The sequence below is a fragment of the Rattus rattus genome, chromosome 11 (assembly GCF_011064425.1).
Source record: "Rattus rattus isolate New Zealand chromosome 11, Rrattus_CSIRO_v1, whole genome shotgun sequence".
Classification (NCBI taxonomy): Eukaryota; Metazoa; Chordata; class Mammalia; order Rodentia; family Muridae; genus Rattus; species Rattus rattus.
The window spans coordinates 47920861-47942949 of record NC_046164.1 but is presented as its reverse complement, the minus strand read 5'-3'; the positions used below and the strand labels follow the sequence as shown (position 1 = coordinate 47942949).

Genomic DNA, 22089 nt, shown 5'->3' with positions numbered 1-22089 from the left:
TTAAAAACAAAAGAAGCTGGGTTCGGTCCCCAGCTCCAAAAAAAAAACAAAAAAAAAAACAAAAAACAAAAAACAAAAAACAAAAAACAAAAAACAAAAGAAGACTGGCTGTATAGCTCAGTGAATAAGAAGACACTCAGGTTTTACAGAGGGCACAGGTTCGATTCCTAGCACACACATAGTGTTTTACATTCAGCTGTTACTCCACTTCCAAGGGACCCAGCATCCTTTTCTGGCCTCCAAGGACAAGAAGCATGCATCAAATGCACTTACAAATAGACAGGAAATCACTCAATACATAAAATAAAAATAAATCTTAAATAAAAATATAGAAAAAAAGAAGAGGTCAGTGCTTTACTCCCCAATACTGCACTCCATACAGGAAGGGTGTCTTTAGACTGCTCTTCCCAAAAGCTTCTCCTTTCTCTGTTGTGCCTTGTCTGGCAAAATCAACGAGCGCAGATATTACTCACATTTGGACAAGGCCTCATTTGTGTGTCATTGGTAATATCAGTTGTAGGATAATTTTGTCATGAGTCGCTGCCCTGTGACTTGTAGGATATTAGCAGCATCCTTTGCATCTGTACCCTAAATATAGATAAACTTTGTATAGCAGTTTACAATTTATAAATTACTCTCACCTATTTACTCTCACCTGAGCTCCCGAGCTGTGTAGATATTATTAGAATCATCTTTGCCAAGAATAATGAAACCCATAAATAATAGTCTGATATGTTCTACACTAAAATTATACAGAGGAAGATGGACATAGACTTTTCAAAATCCAAGTCATGGTCTAATCCTCATTGTACCACCATTCTTTTATAAGCACCTGTTTTACTCAATGACTTCACATTACTATTTTTCTTGATGCCATAATTTCATCAGCAAGGATAATGGGTTGCATATGAAATACAAAAGTCATAGTAGAGTTTTGTGGGCATTGTACTAAAAAGAACGATATAGTCACTTACCTATTTTCTCTTTTGCTTCCCCGTAGAAGAATACTGTTACAGGCATGTTTTATTGACAATTGGAATCCACTTCAAAGATAATGTATTCTGAACCACTGCTACAAAAAAGCCCACCAGGATTACAATAGAAAAAAATAGAATAACTCCAGGCATGCACGTGTTTTTGATCATTTTGTGTTAAATCAAGAGAGAAGCTTAATACATTTCAGAGTTCCAAAGACTGACTTTTCCTTCACCCACCTTCAGCCTGCCTCCATGGTGAAGTAAAAAAACACAAACCTATTGAAATGTGTTCATTCAGGAAAGGAGACACGAACTACTACCAGACTTTACAAAACAAATAGACAAATCAACATTAGCATGTGTGCACCAGAGGTGGAGAGTCATTGTTCTGTTTCTGTTTTGTTTTGCAAAAAATTACAGCATCTTGGATTCATTATTTTCATACAAAAATGCATATACAGGGAAGTAAGCAGAATACATCTAAGAAACCCGACTGAACGGTCTTTTGTAATGAATGATTAAACCTTTCTCCAATTGAATAGTAGTATCCCAAAAATGATTCTTGTGGCATTCTGTGATGGCACACCACAACCATGGAAATTAGAAGGGAAGACTTTGACTTGTATCAGTTATAATTTCATCAGATTGCCTTCAAGATGGCCCTGAAAATGTCTGCCATGGAGTTTGTCATGGGTCATCTTAGGGAGTAAAGTCACTGTTCTTGGCAATTTCTCATTCATGGATCAACTATGCATTCTACCACCTAAAACATCCTACTGGAAACATAGTGTTCAACTCAGCTGAATGATTGGACAAAGACAGATATAGAATAAGACCTACTCCACCTCAAATTTGGCCACACTCTTTACTGTTTCTGAGTGGAGTTTAGCCAGATCACAACACCATAGGTTTTGCAGATAGTTTATAGTTTAGACGTTCAAGAAATAATAAAATTCCTCAGCCTTGTTATCCTATAAAAGAGTAAAGTCACTAACCTGAGAACCAATCTCGTGCTCTATGTTTCAAAATAGGTTAAAGTTTTCTATATGAAAATAAACTTTTCATCATACAAAAAAATTGTTTATCAAGCAATTTCTATTTTGATATAAAACATGTGGTTTTTAAAGTGAGATTATTCAATTTTTAGAGCTTATTTATTAAGCCTAAAACATTTGGATGGATCCCCCAAAGATGTTCCCTTCATAATTCAGGAAACGGATGTATATTCCTCAAAGAGGCATTAAGATTTTAGACAAAAGGCTGGAGATATGTCTCAGCTATTAATACCACATACTGCTCTTGCAGAGGACCAGGGCTCAGTTCCCAGAACACATTGGATAGCTCACAACTGCCTGTAACTGTACCTGTGGGGGATCCTATTTCTTCCACTGTCTCTGAGAGCACCAGCACCTGAGTATACCTCCTCACCCCCACACAAAAATACAGTCAAAACAAGATAAATGTATTTAAAAGTTGGGCACAAAAATATTGCAGGAAAAATGAAAATTCCCAATCAACTAAATAAACATTTAAAAAAAAATGTCCATGTGGACTCAATGTAATCATCATTCTCAAATGTATCAGAGTGAAACAGAGAAATAAAGACTGTGATGGAAACTAATTAATGATATCTCTGAATATCAGAGCCAGGTGAAAGCCACAGAATTCAGGCAGTTTCTAAACGCTGAAAAATTCGAGAAAATAGGTTTTTTTCCTTACCTGCTTAAAAGAAATACAGCCCTGCCAACACAGACATTTTAACCATGTGAAACCCATTTGTAACTTCTAACGATTAGAATAATGTGAGAGAAGGCTGTGATTTAACTTACGATTCTCATTCTAATTTGATACAGGGACCAAATAAAATAAAATAAAATAAAGTAAAGTAAAAAGCCTGAAAACGCTGGGAAGTGCTGGTTAGAGACACTTCCAACAGGAAGTGAATTAGTCTCCTGATTGTGCCCACAGTGTTCCTATTTCCTTAGATTCCCTTCAATGTTGTCTGTAGAAAGGATATTAAAGCAGTTTAATGTTACAAAGCCTGATTTTTGCCAGCATCTTAAAATTTTAATATAAACACAATGATAACACATAATTTAAAATTCCAATAAAATACTTGAAGTATTGAGGCACATCATATAATCTGTTTAAATGAGTAATTAAATTGCTCTATTCTGATTCATTCATCATAAAACTACAGATATAAATGACCCAGATCACTGATCCTCCAGTGGGAAAACCCAGTACAATGACATCTATTTATGGTTATTAGACTACATAGCATGAAGGTGAAAGAAAGAGGTGTAATAGGGAAATGAATGAATGATTCAATGGATGGAAGAAAAGGCACTTTTTCATCAGGCAGATTTATTTGATATAACTGTTGCTTGAGTCTTTTTCTTTTAATCAAGTCAATTACCAATTCCTGCTAACAGCCACTAGTAATGCTAACTTATTAAGCTACTAATGTATACCAGTGTAATTCTACCCTTGATGTGTTTCGATCAATGTATTAGCTCAAACCAATGCTCTGCAAGAACCAGAGAAGGATTGTGCAAAGTTTTGCTAAAAATAAATGGGATAAATTTCAAGAATAGTTACTGAATATAAGGCCTCAGGAGATGGGAGTTCTCAGAATAAAACATTAGGAAGCTGAAGTGCCACACTATTGCAGGGGGATTTTAACGGAAGCAGACCACACTGTAATTCTCCTTTTAAACACTGGCTCCTTTGGTCTCACTCCACAGTGCAGGACTCTGCACTCTAAGTGAATCCTCTGGAAATGAACATTTGTTAAACAGGAGTATCCTTTGGGGATGTCCACTCAACATTTTTATCCTGAGGTCTGACAAGGACCATTGTGAAATGCCGTTCTTCCTGTTACTTCTTTTTAATACTTTTCAGAAGTAATTGTGATGTAATTTTGTGTTCTCTCTTTTGCTACTATCTAGGCCAAGGCTATTGACCTGCATTATTTCCTGCTAAAGAAGGGTTTCTAGATTCCTAATTACTCCAGCACTACTACTTTATTATATATATATATATATATATATATATATATATATATATATATATATATATATAATGTCTGTGTGTGTGCCTGTGTGTACAATACATGTGTATATATACACATATGTTTATATATGAACATATTCAAATATGTAAATATTCCTATGGATATGTAATACGCACACATACATTTATACATACAACATAACACTTAACATTCACACACATAGTTATCAACTGAACTGAGAAAGTTGACAATGACAATACAACAAAAAGACTTTCTAATTTTCAGCTGAACTCAAACCCATGAATCTCTTGCCAAATAGAGTGTAACAGTATGAATCAAGGAGGGACTAAGAAGAATGGCAGAAATTTCAACTAGGCCTTCAAGTATTTCCCTTGCATTCTGCATGTCCTCTCTGAGTTCCTCCATAAAAGTCTCACAGCGAGGCTCTCTGCTTTTCTAGCACCCTCTGTGAACAGAAATATAACTTGGAGAGGCAATATCTTAAAAACTGTCATCAACCTGTCACTTAGGCAGGATTATCTAAAAGCCAGCTGATAGCAAGTAACAGTGCTAATAGGACACATGATAGGTGCTTAGCTCACAAAAGAACACTGAAAGGCACCTAAGAATAATAAGAAGTTGTTCAAAAAGTAATCCTTGTGATTTTTCTACAGACATCTCAACTATAGAGCACTTTGCACAATCATTGCCCTTTTTTTAAAAAATGCAAGGCTTAAAGATATGAGATTACATGTGTATTTTTAGGAAAATGAGTCGGGATATTCCCCAAGGAGATGGGCCTGGGAAGGGGACACATGCCAGTAATGCTGCCCTCATCACCCACATCTGCACAAGTTCTCCACGGGCAAGCATCTCAAAGCCTAGGCTGCTTCACTTTCTGTCTCTTCAGTGACAGTAACTTCTCATTTGAAGGTGTTTTGACGTCTAAAAATAACCAAAAGACAAGTGTGAAGAATTTAGAGTGAAGAGTTACAATGAAATCTGTTTTGGTCCCAAGTCACAGACTGACTAAAATAGAGTGAAACAGGAATGCCCAGCAACGGTGTCTAAAGATTAACAGCCAAGGGAGGAAACCCATTAGAAATCTATAGGAACAAAAACTGTTGAATTATAAAGGAGGGCGTGTACAAAATACATTTCAATTCGGTTCCAATGAGAATAGTTGATGCCCCATAGCCAAAGTTGCAGTATTGATGCAAGACTACAAAGGAGGAAAAAAAAAATCAAAGCTATATTGCCATTTTTCTTGTCAATCATCAACCTTTCTAAGAATTGTTAAGCCTTTCCCCCAGGGTGTGTCTGGTACCCATTATAGTCTCCTTCATACTATGTTAGTATTTCTGTATAAAATGAGTAAGGCAGTCTCCACAGAAGACTATTCGTTTCCGAGTACATTCCTGGCATAAGAAATAAAGAGAAATAAAACGCATGTGAGAACAATTCATTCAGACATCGTATTTTGGAAATATCATTAGTTATATTTAAGCTACTTTTTCCTAAGAATTATTCACGTTAACAGGGACACATCTCATATAAATGGAGACTTTTATTTACATGATCAAGAAATATTGGGAATTTTCTGGTAAAACCTATCTATATTCAGTAATCTGTATTTTTTCTGTGTAGCTTGGATACTAAAGTTGAAAAGACAGCCAGTGTTTAAAATATTCTTATCTCTTGGCTGCTTCATCCTGACCTCTGACTCCCTCTGAGGCCATGAAAAAACAGCCTGCTTGGTGGCAGAAGGGAGCCAGAAGTCGTGCAAACGCTGACAGGCTGCCACTGGGGGAGAAAAGAGCAGCATCTCAGATGATCATAAACTGACTGCTGCAGAGGAGGCAGAGCAGCGAGGGAGACACAGCTTGCCCACAGCCGCCTCCTGCCTGGCAGGAAGACAGTGGAGTACCAAGATTCCAGCCCGCCAACACCATCCTTCTAGGCTCTTTCCTCCAGAGCTTGAAATCAAGGGAGTGTTAAAAAGTTTTTCTTTGAGGCAGCTTTCAAAAATTCTAATACTCCCCTTAAATGTTAAGGCTCATCAAGTGAGCTCTTGCTTTTTAATTAATTTTGCCAGCGTAAATAGAGATGATTTCAAAGAAAAATAATGTGAGCTTGTGAAGATGGGTGTGCTCATACCTGTGACGGTGGTGGTTTGTGTGATGTGTGTGTGTGTGTGTGTGTGTGTGTGTGTGTGTGTGTGTGTGTGTGTGTGTGTAAGGGGGAGTGGTGGTTTGTGTGATGTGTGTGTGTGTGTGTGTGTGTATGTGTGTGTGTGTGTGTGTGTGTGTGTGTGTGTGTGTGCAGTGGGGGAGGGAGGGGGTGGAGTGAGAAGGGCTGGGGGTGGGGGGTGGGTGAGGAAGCACAGAATGTTAGCCCACCCTCTCTAGCTTTTTCCTTGGAACTGAACTTTTTTCCCCCAAACCTTTTCAACTACAAGTTTAGGAAGAAATGTAAGCAATCACAAAAGTACAGAAAGATACAACTTCCTATCTCTATTCCCCCGGTACTTTTATTTCTTACTACCTTTTGCCTTTGATGAAAAAGTCCCTCCTTTACCCATTTTTTTCAATTATTCAATAAAAAGGCCCAGCAAGAAACGAGCTTAAGTGATGAAAAAGAAATAAGCCAAACACATTTTTTTGGACCCTTGAGCAAAATCCTTGATTTTTTTTCTCCTTTTCGTAAATCGAGACTTTGCACACTAGTTCTGAAGCGTATTTTTCTCCTTTCTTCAATAAGACATTTCAGCAATTTGAGTGATAAAATAATGTATCGTCAATTCTCTTCCACAGTTGAGTGCCAGGACTAGAAGGTGACTACTCTGCTATTTTTGGTAACAAGATACTCTTTTTTTTGTAAAAACTAATTTTTCCAGGAATTATTTGGACTTGTAATCATGACTTCATTTTGAATTTCCCTCTTGTCTTTATCAAAAAATCTTTAGTATCATATACAATTGGAATCATTTTCATTAGTCCGCACAGTTTTCTTGGCTGGACTATTACAGTTTCTCTTATCTCGCATAAAGTGTTCAATGATGAACAAGATAGACAGTTCAATGTTGAACAAAGGAAAAAAGATTTAAAAAAAAAAGTTGAGTGATTTGCTCTGCATCAGAGATAAAAACTCGAATGAATTTAAGAAACTCCGCGCCCGCCCCCCACTTAGGACTGCTCACCAAAACAAAGTAGAACAAGGTGAGTTACACTGCTAGAACTTTCTGATTCTAGTATCTTCCCTGTGCAAGGCAGTGTGTGCTAAATAATTTCCTTCTGGTGCTAAGCAGCATGAAAACTAACTCTGAAGAGCATGTATCGGCCCTTTCAGTCCTTATGAACCGAAGAAAGTTTAAAAAGCACCACCCCATCAAATCTGAACCCAAGGTAATTACCAGGAGTCTGCCTGGCATAATAACTAAAGACAAAAGATGCTTCTGAGCGTTTTTCTTGATTAGGCTTCACATAAATTATTCTCGCTTCCTCTATATAGTATGTACCTCACTGAAATGTAGAACCCAGCACTTCTTTATTTTCTTTTAATTTAATTCACATAGATTCTTTTTAGTTAGTGTATATGCGTTTGCACACACATACATGAACATACATGCCACGACATTTATTTCCAGTTACTGGATCTGTCTGAGAAGGATTAAGAGGTGTTGACTTGTTGGGGTAGAGTTGGTCCTGGTAGAGGAGCTGTGTTGCTGGGGTTGGGTTTTGAGGTTTCAATGGCCCACGGCTGACCCGTCTTGCTCTTTCTGCCGCCTGCCCATAAGTCAGGATGTGAGCTCCCAGCTACTGCTCCAGCACCATACCTGTCTGCATGGCAGCATAGTCTCACCAGGATGGTTATGACTGACCCTCTGACGTTACAAGCAAGCCCCCAAATAAATGCTTTATTCTAAAAGTTTCCTTGATCATAGTGTATCTTCCCATGAAAAAGTAACCAAGAGACCATTTGTTTAGGAGAAGAAGATGAAGCAAGGAAACAATAGTTGCAGAATTGTGACCCATGGATTTCAATGCTTTAGATTTGCAAACGGGAGGTCTCAGAGGTGGCTTAACAGCTAAAAGAACCTGATACTCTTACAGAGGACGCAGATTTAGTTCCCAGAAACCATAAAAGGCTCACAAAGCTCTAAGACTGCAGCAGCCTGGCATCTGAAGATTCGTCAGTCTTCACAGGCTCCTGAATACACATGGTGCACCAAACTTCATAAAACACACACACACACACACACACACACACACACACACACACACACACACGCCGATACACATACACTAAAAATAAATAATTAAAAGAAACCCTTATATCTTTCTCAAAATCCTGAGATATTCAGATTTCCTGTATGTAGAAATAATATACAAGAGAATCCAGAAATATTTCATATAGATTTTTTTGAAAAGTTTCTCAGTTCAAAAGAAAATATCCAATGGAAAATATCATTGACATTTTTTTAGATGTTAGCCATGCCAAAAAAGTAAAACAGAATTATTTTACTAAAAGTGAAATCACTAAGGTATAGTCTTAAGTGCTGTTCCTTTGCATTTTAGATGTTCCACACAAATTTACGTAAATTTTAAATAAAATACTGATGAATTTTTAAACTACAAAAAGGATAAGCAGTAGCAGCTCTTACTCGGAGATTCGGCTGGTCATGGTCAGCAATAGTCAGATGGTATTACATAGACAATTCCAAAAGTAAAAGAGTTCATTGTGGTATATTCTTAGACTCCTTTTATACCATCACTTGTTATTGTTGTTCAGATTACTATATGTATTTACAAACTACATTTTGTTCCAGTAACTGTGCATGTTAACCACTGTTTATCATTGTGGCAAAAATACCTAAGAAATAATAGGGAAAGGTTCATTTGGACTTCTGGATCTCCAGGTCTCAGTGGATGGTCACATGGCACCATTATATATGGCCCTGTACTGAGGCAGAATATTATGGCAGAGCCTGTGCTATGATACCAAGCAACTCACCTCATAAAAGACAAAAGGCAAAAGAAAAGGGAAAAAGAAGCTGGAAACAAAGTAGTAGGCCAGGACAAGCCCCTAGTCATCTATATCACCTGTCTAGGTCCAGCCACCTCCTAATGTGGCCATCAAATTATGTATCCAATAATGGATTTATCCTTCGCTGAGTTTAGACTCCTTGTGAACACTGCTGTAGGCCCACATCATCGATACATTATCCTTTAGGTTGGGAGAAAATATTTAAATCCTACCAGTATGCATGAGACAAGACATACAGTATGGTGCAAGAATCTATCGAGGATTTGGAATATTGGGATATATCCCCTGCAGATATACAGCTATATTTTAATGGCATGTATAGTAATCAGTACTTCATTGAAGGAACAGAAGAATTAGTTCTTACAGATATTTTGTAACTAACTCACTTTCCCTTTGCTTCCTTTTGTATATGCTTTTGAAAATTTCCAAGGAAATATATGCATTTTATTTTTATGAAGCACTGATTCACAGAAATTTGTCAAAATTTTATTCTTCATTAAAAGGCATTTCCTATCTTGCATCAAACGGCAATTCACGGAAGATTAATGAATTTGTTTCTTCTACTTGCACTAATGATATGCAGAACACTTTGTGAATAGGGAATGAATTGGAGAATATTAAAATAACAAAAGTCTATGATGGGGTATTTCTGAAAAAAAAAGTAAGAGTGGCTTAGGAAAGGAAGAAGAGAATACATCTGTCTAACTCACAAGTTCCCATCCTATAATTTGCACTTTGATTGAGGTTTAAGGTGGTACTACTTTTTTCAAATGGACTGACTGACCTAATTTCAAGAACATAATAAAAGATATCAGAATTGCAAGGTTAGACTATCACTGAAGCCTTGCCGAGAAGTGAGCAAATGCGATTTTATTCTATAAAACTAGTTGTCTATAACGCAGAGCTGTTTCCTGGACTTCATAGTAGTTGGGAATGTGGCCTTTGTAGCTAGATTGTCTGTACTTGAACTGTAGCTCTGCACTTTGCAAATTATGGGACTGAGTAAGTCGTTCTTCGTAAGTAACCGTCATACTCACCACGCCCATTGTCTACAACATAAAGATAACTATCAGTGAGACTGTGTGGTTGTTGTGTTCAACTGATGATTTCATACGTGCAAGCTACGTTACTGAATGCCCAGAATATAATGTACAACCCAAGCTTAGGTAGTGTGATTTATGTGGTGTTCCAAGGATGCCCTAGAGGAAGACCTTTTTTTTTTCAGTCCCTTTATATCATTTCTATTTGCAAGGTGCCTAGAATGCTGCCTAGAACTTAAATGGCAGATAGATGTTAGTCAGTGAACATTTGTCCTGTGAAACATTAATTATATTACCTTCGTATGGGTAGTAAATATTTGTAAGCACCTATACATATGGACATTGCATACACATATACACATAAGCATGTATTTTATGCCACAAACAGAACATTAAAGGAAAACCCAACAAACTTAGGGGAGTTAATATTATTATTTCTGACCACTTGATGCACTGGTTTGGAAGAAATAGACATTACCATGATTGATTCCTGACCCCAGAAATGTTATTATCTCTGGAAGTGTTTTTGTCTTTGTGATCAACAGTTAAATATACTGAAAAGCAAATTTAAATGCAACTTTGTAAATACACTTGTGTTCATGCACTATTTATTTGCACTTCCCTGAAGAGAAAAACATTAAATTTTCCATTCTTAAATGTTGGAGGTCAAGTGCGCACCCAGCCTCAGAGGCTCCGAAAGTGCTCCTTAGGAAAGGTGTGAGCAACTGTTTTGTTTTCTTGCCTAGGAATGCTGACAGAAAAAGATTTAACTCCTGCTTTCATTTGGATTTCAATGACTAAGAAAAACTAGATGTTTGCCTCTAAGTGTTAATATTGTCATTAAAAATAATTCGAATTTATGGATTGCTTTTGGGTATATACTGCTATTTCATTGAACAGTATACCTGCATGCACTTACTGGCTAGCAAAATTAAAATAGCTAAAATGTTATTTAAATCAAATCTTCATGAAAACCAGTAACTTTAGAAATGTTCAACATTATGCATGAGATGTTATATGCCGGAAACTAAAAAGTGTACTTAAAAATGTATGTGCATGCATACACATTATAGATTCAAATATTTTTTCACAAAGATAAAACAAGTACATGAATCTTTCATCATTGAAAAACATATTTGAGGCTCCTTTTGACAGAAAAGGTGAAAAGTAAGGGCTCCCCTGAACATAAACACTACATGCAATGAGTGAGTATGTAAAAGCTGATGGTGCAGTCTGGTATGACCTAGTGAAGACCAAGAATGAACTGCGCTATGGACAGAACTGCGTGTTTCCAAGTTCGTCTATGAAGTCATAAACCCTGGAATGCCAGTACTTGCTGAGAGGCATTTAAGGTTAAGTGAGGTCTGAAGGTTATGGTCCTCATCTGATAAGGCCTAGTGTTTTTCTCAGGGGCTGTGGAGGCTTCTGTCAGTGCATGCACGAGGGAAAGCATGGAAGGAATGAGAAGGCAGTTCCATGCAAGCCAAGTGAGAGGCTTCTCCAGAAACCACATCGACCAGGACTTTGATCAAGGTTCTCAGAGAAAATGAAATTTAACTCCAGGTGTTTAGTGTGCCCTTCTGTGATGGCAGCATGGGAAGATTCATACAAATTATTAAGACTTATGAGAGGCCCGGAGAAATGGTTCAGACAGAAACGTTATGTGTCCTCAAAATACCAGGACCAGAATTCTATTGCCAGAAGCAAAATAAGAAAAAAAATATTGTCATGTGTGGTGACAGGTTTATAATCCTATCAGTAGTGATTCAGAGACAGGCAGATGTCTTCGAGCTCCTTGACCAATAACAGTAGAAAAAGAGTTCGGGGATGGGGGGAAGATGGGGGACACTGTTCCTGAGAAAAGATGTTGGAGGTTGTTCCATATGCACACTTATGCACTTGCACATATAAATGCATGCATATGTGCCTACGGATGCACACACACACACACACACACACACACACACACACACACACACAGAGGGCGGGGGAGAACATATGCACAGGCACAAAGACCACTGAGAAAAATGTATAGCAGATATTATATAGCAGAAAAGAATCACCAGACAGTTTTGTAAACTGAACTACCAGTATTGCTCTCATACAGACTTTCAGATATGGAGACAGGGGTGCACCACTAGGAGAAGTGGTGGGCAGAAGAGGATGCGGCTTGTTCCCTTACTCCTGTGTGGCAGGCAGATACCTAAACCACAGTCCTCTAGCACAGCAAAGAGCAGTAAGTAATACCCTGCACAGCACCAGGGCTCGTGGTTGGTACCGGGTAAAGCTTCAGTAAATAGCAGCCGTTAATTTTAGATGCTGGTCATAAAGTGAAAGAAAAGATCCCAGCAAAATTGCCGTCAAGACAAAAAGGAAGGATTTAAGACGTAATGGAATCAAAGTAGGGTCACGAGGATAAGTGAATTAGGTGGAGACTCTTCTAAACTCCGTTTACAGCAGCAGCCATCACGCCTCTTTCTTTACTAGAGAGAGGGCAACAGATCGGATGTCTTTCTGACAACAGCCAGTACCTCCTGGCCTGTGTAAGGACCACACTCAATTGTCTCACTGTACAAGATCAGTGCTACTTTAAAAGAAACCATGGAAACAGACGAGCAGAGGGTCTAACTGATGAGAACAAATATTTTTGAAGCATATTGTAAGGGTTATGAAAGTCCTTTGGAGTGTCAAAGTACTTTCAGAAGGGAGACAACCTCTTGGCAATGGAGAAACAGTATCTTCCTTCATGAGAGCACATAGGAAAGTCCCAAATGTTCCATGTCACCAGATCAGGGCTTCGTACGCAAAATGACAGAAGACTTTCCTGTGGATATGTCAGTCAGAGGCAGCTAGCGCTGGAAGGTGGGTTTTCTCACTGCTGCAACTAGTACAAAGTTTCTATTTTTCCAGAGACTAGGAGTGAACTACTAAGGAAAACTTAGAATTTCAGAGCATCTAATCTAGAAATTGGTAGGCAAGCTTCTCATTTCCAAGCAGAACTGGGAAAAAATTTAAGCATGTCTGTGGAGTGAATCACTGCTCTAGGGCCAGGAATTCATGATAAAATATATGTGGCTAGCAGGCAAAAAGTGCTGGCTTTCAGATCCACTAAACCTCAGTAAACAAACGAACAAATAAATAAAGCTTCTATGCTACACAGGTAACACAGTAGAGTCAAATTTCTATGAATATAAAAATCCTAATTTATAATGTCTGTACTCTACAAAAACCCACAATAATCATGCTCAGTCCACAAGGCTTATCATACTGCAGAATCACCACAGTACTCTTTATTAATAAAGTATGTACTTCTTCTAACTTTTCGTTATTTTACCAAGATACTGCAGCTCTACTGCCTCTCAAAGCTTGGTGTATTTAGTCCACTTCACCAGAGAGGAGACAGCTGGAGCCCTGTGCATTCAGCCTGCTCTAAACAATCTACAGACCTCTGCCAAGAGAATTCCCTTTGAAGTTTCTTCCAACGGTGAAAAAAACGTTATTATCCTCTTTTAATCTCAGCTTCCTCAGGTTAAAATCAGGATAAGAAACAAATGCATGCTAACAAAGCCCCAATAAGTGGGAACTGCTTTACTACACAAGCAGAATAATGAGGGTAGGGGAATGTAGGTGCACTTGCAGGAAGCTCTTTTTTTATTTTCTAACCCTCCCCATTGTTCTCTTTCTCCCCCCACCAAATAAGAAGAAAATAAATAGAATAGAGCAGAAAAGGAAATAATGTTTAATGGCACCCAAAACTCAAAACCCAGACATTTGCCTTTTTTAGATCAGAACACACCTTTCTGATAAATTCTAAATAAAAAAATCTAAACATACATGTATGTACATGTGCATACACACACACATACACACACACAGAGAGAGAGAGAGAGAGAGAGAGAGACAGAGACAGAGACAGAGACAGAGACAGAGACAGAGAGAGACAGAGAGACACATGGACCAACAGACAGGCTGGGTGTTTTAAATGAGCTCTCACTTTAAACACACACACACACACACACACACACACACACACACACACACACACACACACACACACACACACCACCCCAGAGGGACTCTGGTTAGAACTGCAGACGCTGGGTGCTTTAAGTGAGTTCTCATCCTTCTAGGCTCCAGCAGTCCTACCACTCTTCCCTAAGGCCCTAATCAAAATTTCCATTTCTTAAGGACTATTGATCTTTGGGATGTGCTGACCTAGTTATCTGCTTAAAGCAATTTACACCCAGGTGTGCTAAAAGCCCAACCAAACTCCTACAGAGGTCATTTACATTTTAAAAGGGGAACTCTTCAGGGCATTCCAAAGTCTAAGGGAGAGCTTTGGAATTGCACAAACTTTCCTGCTTTCACTCCACTGCTTAGCTCCTTCAACTGCTGCTGGGTCCCCATTTCCAGACCTCTTTTCTCTGTAGATTCACTGCACCCTTATTTCTCTTTTCGGATATGCCAGCACATCACCTTTTAAAATGACTGCATGCCATGAGGTAGGGTAGAAATAGAAATGTTTGTGTGCAAGTCTGAGTTGGCATAGAAAATGAATGTCTGCAGAATATACAAATTGACAGATACAGAGATCCATCCGTGTCTGTGTTTGGGAGTACATATATCTATTTTTGCCCCAGATAAAGAATTCCAGAAAAATACTGACAACCCATATGCTTGCATGGTTCTTTGAAGCCCTTGTCCTTGATTGCTTTCTATTGCTGTGGTTAAATATCACGGCCAAAAACAACTTGAGAGGGAAGAGGGTTTATTTCACCTTAGAGCTTAAAGTCAGTCCAGCATAAAAAGAAGTCAAGGCATGAACTAAAGGCAAGAAGTGAAACAGAGATCTTGGAGTAATGATATTTACTGTCTTACTTTCCATGGCTAGCCCAACTTGCTTTTCAGTACAACCCAGGATCAATGGTTTAGTGTTGTCCCTGCCCACAGCGGGCTGAGCAAACAAACAACCACTACCCAACATCCACCATACCATCATTTCTGCACACAATGCCCCCACAGACTTGCCTACAGGTTAATCTGATAAAGGCATTTCCTCAGTTTTAGATTCTAGATTCTATCTTCCCAGATGATGCTAAGCTGTGTCAAGTGGACCAAACAACAAAACAACAAAAACCTTACCAGCCTATTTCTCAAATGTGCCTGAAACCTGTTAAGTAACCAGGACTTTCGTGCTCAATATAAACACTGTTGGTCCCTCTTATTGATAGGTTTGGGGTTTACAATGGAAGCAAGAATGAAGGTGATGAAAACAGAATTGTTCATTTGTTACTGAAGCCAGGGTCATAAACCACACTGCCAAGTAAAAAAAGACTCTGGCCAACACAGTAGGGAGGCCTGGATCTCAGAGAACTCCATACCTCAGGAAAGGAAGTCAAGCAAGCTTTCAGAATGTCTTCCAGGGGTCATATTAAGGACGTCCTATCAGGTAGGAGGAAGGAGATCCATGGCAGGAACAGACACCAGCACAGCTATCACTGAATTTGTAGGGGGGTCCACGGTGCACATTTGCTAGAGTCTAGGCCCAGCTCCTGCATATTCCCTGGTTGGTGGCCAAGTCTCTGTGAGGCCCCCTGGTCTCAGGTTTGTTGATTCTGTGGGTGTCCTTGTGGTGTCCTTGACCTTGATTTTTTTGTCTTCTATCCTCTATTCTTCCACAACACTCCCTGGGCTCAGCCCAATGTTTGGTGAGGGTAGGACTGGGAAGAGAGGAGGGAAGGGGGCTGTGATCTGGATGTAATGTGATTAAAGACAAAACAAGACAAAAACAAACAAACAACAAAAGGTCCCACCATATTCCAGAGCCAGTGTGGATGAATTTGAAAGCTAACTCTACGAAATTCCTAAGTACTCTATTCTACAAGGGTGGCCTTTAAGTTAAGACACAGGGAAATGTGGTGGTGGAGAAAAATTTAGGTAGGGTTAGCTCCTCTGAACACAGTGAATCCCCTGCCTAAGGTGCAACATGCTTGCAATGTTTTCCTTGGTGGTGGTTGGTTGGTTTTGTGTTTGTCTGTTTTTCCTTTTGTTTTGTTCTATTTTGTTTTGTTTTGTTTTGTTTTGTTTTGTGTTTTGTTTTGTTTTGTGACAAGATTTCTCTATGTAGCTTTGGCTGTCCTGGAACCTACTCTGATGACCAGACTGGCCTCCAACTCATAGAGATTCCCCGCCTCTGCCCCCAGAGTGCTGAGGTTAAACGTGGGAGGCACCACGAGCCTGCTGCACATTTCCACTTTTCTCCATGTAAAACAATCGCCTTGGTTTTTAAAGTCCATGTTCTATCTCCACATCACAGACTTGCACAAGTTAATAGAGGTAAAGTATTTTAAAAATAGCCCACATGAAAGAAAAAAATTTTTCTCTCTTTTTTTTTTTTTCCGGAGCTGGGGACCAAACCCAGGGCCTTGTGATTGCTAGGCAAGCGCTCTACCGCTGAGCTAAATCTCCAACCCCATGAAAGAAAAATTTAATACAAAGTTAGAGATTTTTTTCATAAATGCTGTTCACTGAAAGACAGACTATGAAGTCACTTTATCAAGAATGTGGGAGGGTCTTGGAGCTATTTTCCAACATGTATTGAAAATAAAGTCAGGGTGAAAATTAATTTTTGAAGGTTTGATTTTAAATATTGCCTTAATAACATACAATCCTACAAATAACTTATGACAATGAATCATGAGATCTTCAAGTCACAACTCACTTTAAAAAAGCCTTTTCAATTATGACAGTGATACCTGAAAAATGTTAAGATTTCGGACATATACCTCAAAAAATAAATTATACAAACTTCTCTCCCATGTTTTAGGAACTTTGAGTTCTGTCTGTTTTGGGGAAGATTGTAGCTGTAATTTTTAAAACTTAACTTTATTCAAAATCACAATTTCAGACAATAATGGTGCCATAGGCCCTTAATTCCAGCAGCCCAGGAGACAGAGGCAAGCACTTTGGCTTGGATGCACAATGAGTTGTGAACTTGCCCAGGGTACACAGTGAAAACTTGTTTCAACAAAACTAATAACCAAACAAAACAAAAACAAGAGCTTCATTTGGATGCTTTCGGTATTCTTGAGTCTGAGGGGCTATTCTGTCATTGGTTTTGTAAATTTCTTAAGCTTAATTCCATCATTCATGAAAAGGCTGCTGGTTGCTTCATTAGCTTCATCGAGGAAATAAAGAAGGTGCCCCCCCCAGCTTGTTCTGAAGAGCAAATAAGCAAACATGTATCTACCATCTAGTGTTTTGGAAATTAAAAGGCACAATGAAAATAAATGATAATCCTTTCAGGTCCTGCAAACATTATATTAACTTCATGAAGGCAGGGACTCTATGCTCCTTACCCTAAACTATATTACATGTAGTAAAAGAAAAAGAAAAACCGTTTAAACTGAATGAACCCATCAAGTGAATTGGTATCTACCATAACATCATTCTCCGTGGATTTTCTAAAGCGAATTGATTACTGCCTTTTTATTTTAAAATAAAATATCCAAACACTAAGTTATACAGAGCAATGGGTGAGTTCATCTCCCTCAGAGCATGGATACCTGTTTTACAGGAAGTTCTAGTAATGACAGTGAAGTGTCAGAAAAGATGTCCCCAAATTGCTAATACTGGGGACCAGGAAGCTGGAGAAGGCAGGGAGTCACGGGGTACACACAAACATGGAAAACTAAGTAAGCAAAAGCAGCAAAGGTCGCAAGGACTGGGTACGAGCCTCTCAGAAAGCTTGCTGTCACTAAAGGCTGCAACAAGTGGGGTGTGCATGGATGGAACTTAAAACCCTGGAGCATGACAGTGCATTTTTACTTTGGTTTTATTAAATTTTTCTGACTGTCTCGGTAAATAATTGTAAACTTCCACTCAACAGTGCCGAGCATGATAAAGGGTGATTCTCCAACCACTCCTAACCTGCCGCATGCTAAGACATAACATTTATCTAGGAATCAAGAGCAGAAATGCTCATGTGGACACAGGGACAGCTACACCAGTCCTGCACAAATGACTATATATTTATTTCATATATATGCATATATCATACACACATATATGTGTGTGTGTTTGTGTGTGTGAGTGTGTGTGTGTGTGTGTGTGTGTGTGTGTGTGTGTATTTGCCTTGAGAACATTCGGTATTGAAGTCATTGCCTGCACATGCTACCCAAGCACTATGTCATAACTTCCTATTTCGTGGTAGAAATTGGATATATTAAACTGTTCCCCAAGAGTATGACACAGGCTGAATTTGCAAATACTGACTGAGGGTTCTTCTGTGTAAAAGTGTTCAGTAATGCCGCCCGTGGGCACCCACTACACAGTACCAACTCCGACTCTTAGACTTGGTTCTAGCACTTCTTGTTTGTACGTTAGTACAGTTTGTTGCAGAATCTGCATTTTAAGTCTATTGACGTGAGTTTGTTTTCTTTGAGATGAAGAAACGGGCATCTGAGAGAAGCAGAACAGGGTCTGGGTTCCTCTCCAGACTCTCAGCCTGGGTCTGGTCTTTGGGCAAAGGATAATTAAGTTCTTTATTCAGGAACTTCACTGCCAGCTCAATAATACTTCAGAAAATGGTCCTTTTGCAAGATGAGATAAACAGCTAATGGTATAAAAACCCGTAAGTGGACATTAGGCACTTGTATGGGCTACGGCAATTCCCATCACTTCACACTTCTGTGTTGTTCCAATAATCTTCATTATTTGTTAAAATGCTAGTAGACTGACAATTGTGGACACACACGAGATGAAACAGAACAGAACAAAACAGAACCTGGGGAACGTGAAACTCTTGTCCAGTACTTTGGAACTTGGAGAAAATTATCATTGGGCAGGGCAGATAGGGCAACAGATATAAAAGAATCAGACCATGTACAGCACAGAAACATAAAATATAACAAATACGTACAGAGATATACAAACATAAACATAAAATATAACAAATACACACAGAAGTATACAGACATGGGGGAGGGGCAGCAGGGTTGGTTAGAGGACGCCAACTTACCTAGACCATCACTGCTACAACTGAAACCACCCATTTCAGGTCTCCACCAATGGAACAATTCTTAGAACTGCAAGGTTATATTACCTGACATCAGCCATAAAGGCCTCCCTATGAACATAATCCGCAAAATTGGAGGGTATACATTCCTTCTGAATTTGTCTACAGTGACTTTGGTAAATCAAACTAAATTACAAAAAAAAAAAAAAAAAACTCAATGAATTTACCATCAATAACAAACAACTCTTAAAAATTCTATAGGCTGTTTATTTCAAGATTAAGGAAAATTTAACCCATTGCAGCATCTGTGATAGACGCAGAAAGTCACAGACTAATATATTTTATTAAAGTGCTTGAAGTCTTTAATATTCATATGTGGGTAAAAACACAAAAGCACATAGTGACATTCAGAATTATAACACGGATTTGGCAAGAGCTGTCTGCCTAGCTGGAAGAAGTTGTGATCACATGAGACAGAGAAAACACTGATCAATTTAGGGTTTTATTCGAAATCAGTATTTAGTGTACTGTAGATGAAGATGTAAGAAACTGAATTTCCCTTTGTTAACACAAAGCCAAAATCCTTAGAGTTACTATTATCGAAATATGTTTTGGGTTTTTTTTCTTAATGATTTTTTTTTATCAAGTGTTAGCGGTTGCTAGCCATCTCTTTGAGAACAGAACTGTAGACATCTGTGAATAATACATGCCTCTATTAATACTGCCTCTTTGGACCTTAACTTGCTTTCAAACTATTTGTTTTCTCTAAGTAGGGAAAAAAGGCTTGAAAATAAAATGCACAACAAGGGGAACAAACAGTGGTTGGCTGACACCCCACGGCCAAGGTCAGGCTCCAGCAGGTGTCGGAGTAGCAAGGTGGTGACAGAGTATGGTGTAAATTGGAACATCGTATTAGAGTGGAATTCAGCCAAACACCGTAATGTATGGATGTACACGCATCTGAAAGAAGGAAAATAAAGATTTATGTAGGTTAAAATAAAAAAAAAACACATTGTAGAAAATCTCCCTAAACTCTTACACTTGACCACAATGCTGATATAGAGGTCTGGAAATAAATAAAATTTTTAATTGCCAATTATAGAATTATGAATGATAACGGTGCTCAAGTGGGGAAAACTGTCTTGTCAGAGCAACCCAACATCAGGAGCCTTAATGGTTCTGTTGTTTGTACACAGCATTAGAGCTCAATACAAACATCACTAAATTCCTGAAAATAAACCTTTCTTCCGCCCTTAAAACATTAATTCAGCAGAAGTGATAATTAAGATGAGTTTTAGTGGTTTCAGCTCAGCTTTTTTTGTATGTGATTTCTCCCACTAACTAGTGCTAAATAAAGCACCGTACCGTGTGCATGACACAGACTCCACTGTAGACAAGAGTTTAAGGGCTTTAAAAAAATTAAAATTAAAAAGGAAACTTACTGTAGATTCACTGAAACAGCTTAAAAGCTATATTTTGTCTATAGAGTCACAGAAAATAAATGAATGGGAAACTTTGCCATAGTCTTGAAGTTGTTTTTCTGTGTTCTGAGTGTACACAAGGTTTGACTACATTTACTGTACCATGATCTCCCTATCACTGTCCCCCGCAATGAGGGTAATGACTATTCCAGTTGGTCCTACGACAAAGCCATTGAAATTAGTACAATTTACACTTTACATATGATGCCTATGCAAATCAACGTTGATTAACAACAACAATAACAACAACAAAACACCTTTATTTTTTCCAATTGAAAACAAAGTCTCACTCTTCTGTGAAACTTAGTAAATCAACTGGGAGGGACAGAAGAAAGTCATGAAATTGTATGGTTAGGATAGGTGGTTATGGCATCAGGAAATCTAGAAACCAAATGTGGTAATCAGTTTTGGTGAAAAAGGTAAACAATTACTTCAATAAGAATCTACAAAATTTGCCATGTATAAGGCTGAGGATGTTTTCATTGTTTTCCAATAAAATGCCTTTCTAGTGACGATATGCAAAATGTTATCTGTGACAGGAGCTTAAGACTGTTCTTACTCTTGTGCTAACCTTAAAATACTGTCAATTACTTTTTACAAACCCATGCTAATCAAAGCCACATTAACTCGGTTTCATGTGCATCATCATCTGATACCTTTCATAAGATATGAAATTATGAACTTCTACTAAAATCAGTAAGTTTTAAACTTTAAATTACACATAAGTCACAGAGCTGAGGCCCAAATTATACTCTATTGTAAAAAGGCCTATCTTTATAGTCAAAGATATTAGCAAAGGCATAAGCAAGCTGAAACGGATTCTTGCCACTGTTACATTCTACACAGAGAAACTGAGATTCAAAGGCTGTTTTGCTTCTAAGTGGTTTAATGAGGACACTTGGCTTCTGGTCTATGTCATGTCCCTAATAACTTTGTGAACATAATCAGACTACTTTTTTATGCTAGCTTCTCAGTGGTACCTTTTCAATCTAAAATGTGATGACTCTCACGATTTTAAGTGTAGTCAATAAGCTGTTGACCTGTGTCCTTTAATTTCTCCTTTGTGTAGGTTCAACTTTCAAATACTATAAACACGTCACTGTATGAACATCAGCACAAAATAAAGCACTAATGGCCACACGGTTGCTACACAAGAATGCGTGCTTGAGTGTAAAAGAAGGAAAAAGCTCGTGACACGTAGAAATTGTGGAAACTATAGATTTTTATCATTTAGTCACTCCTATCAACTAATCATTAATCGATTCATTGGTTTAAGATAAATTTTAGAGACCATTTAACTTGTTCTACTGTGGACGTCCCTTTAAAGTTGCACATCAACTGTGGACCACATAACTGAATGAAGATTTCCATGTGCCTTACTCAGTCAAAGACTTGGGTAATATTGCTTAGAAGATGTCCCTCTCCTATTAGCATCCTGCCCAGAATGCTAAGCCAAATGTAAAAGAAATATATGCATATTCACTGGGCTCCATGAAAGAGTGTTGGTTACAGG

At 38.3% G+C, this 22089-nt stretch overlaps 1 protein-coding gene across 9 annotated transcripts in view; it reads right to left on the bottom strand.

Annotated features, from left to right (window-relative positions):
• Pcdh7 (protocadherin 7) overlaps nucleotides 1-22089 on the bottom strand; it is a 413437-nt gene that overhangs the window by 383363 nt on the left and 7985 nt on the right. Inside the window, exon 2 of one of the 9 annotated variants that reach the window (XM_032916559.1) lies at nucleotides 19333-20055. The exons of the other annotated variants lie outside the window; for them this stretch is intronic. Within the exon in view, the coding sequence (XP_032772450.1) occupies nucleotides 20020-20055 (36 nt within the window). The 3' untranslated portion in view covers nucleotides 19333-20019. Of the gene's footprint in view, nucleotides 1-19332; nucleotides 20056-22089 lie in introns of those variants that run through there. 9 annotated transcript variants of the gene reach the window in all.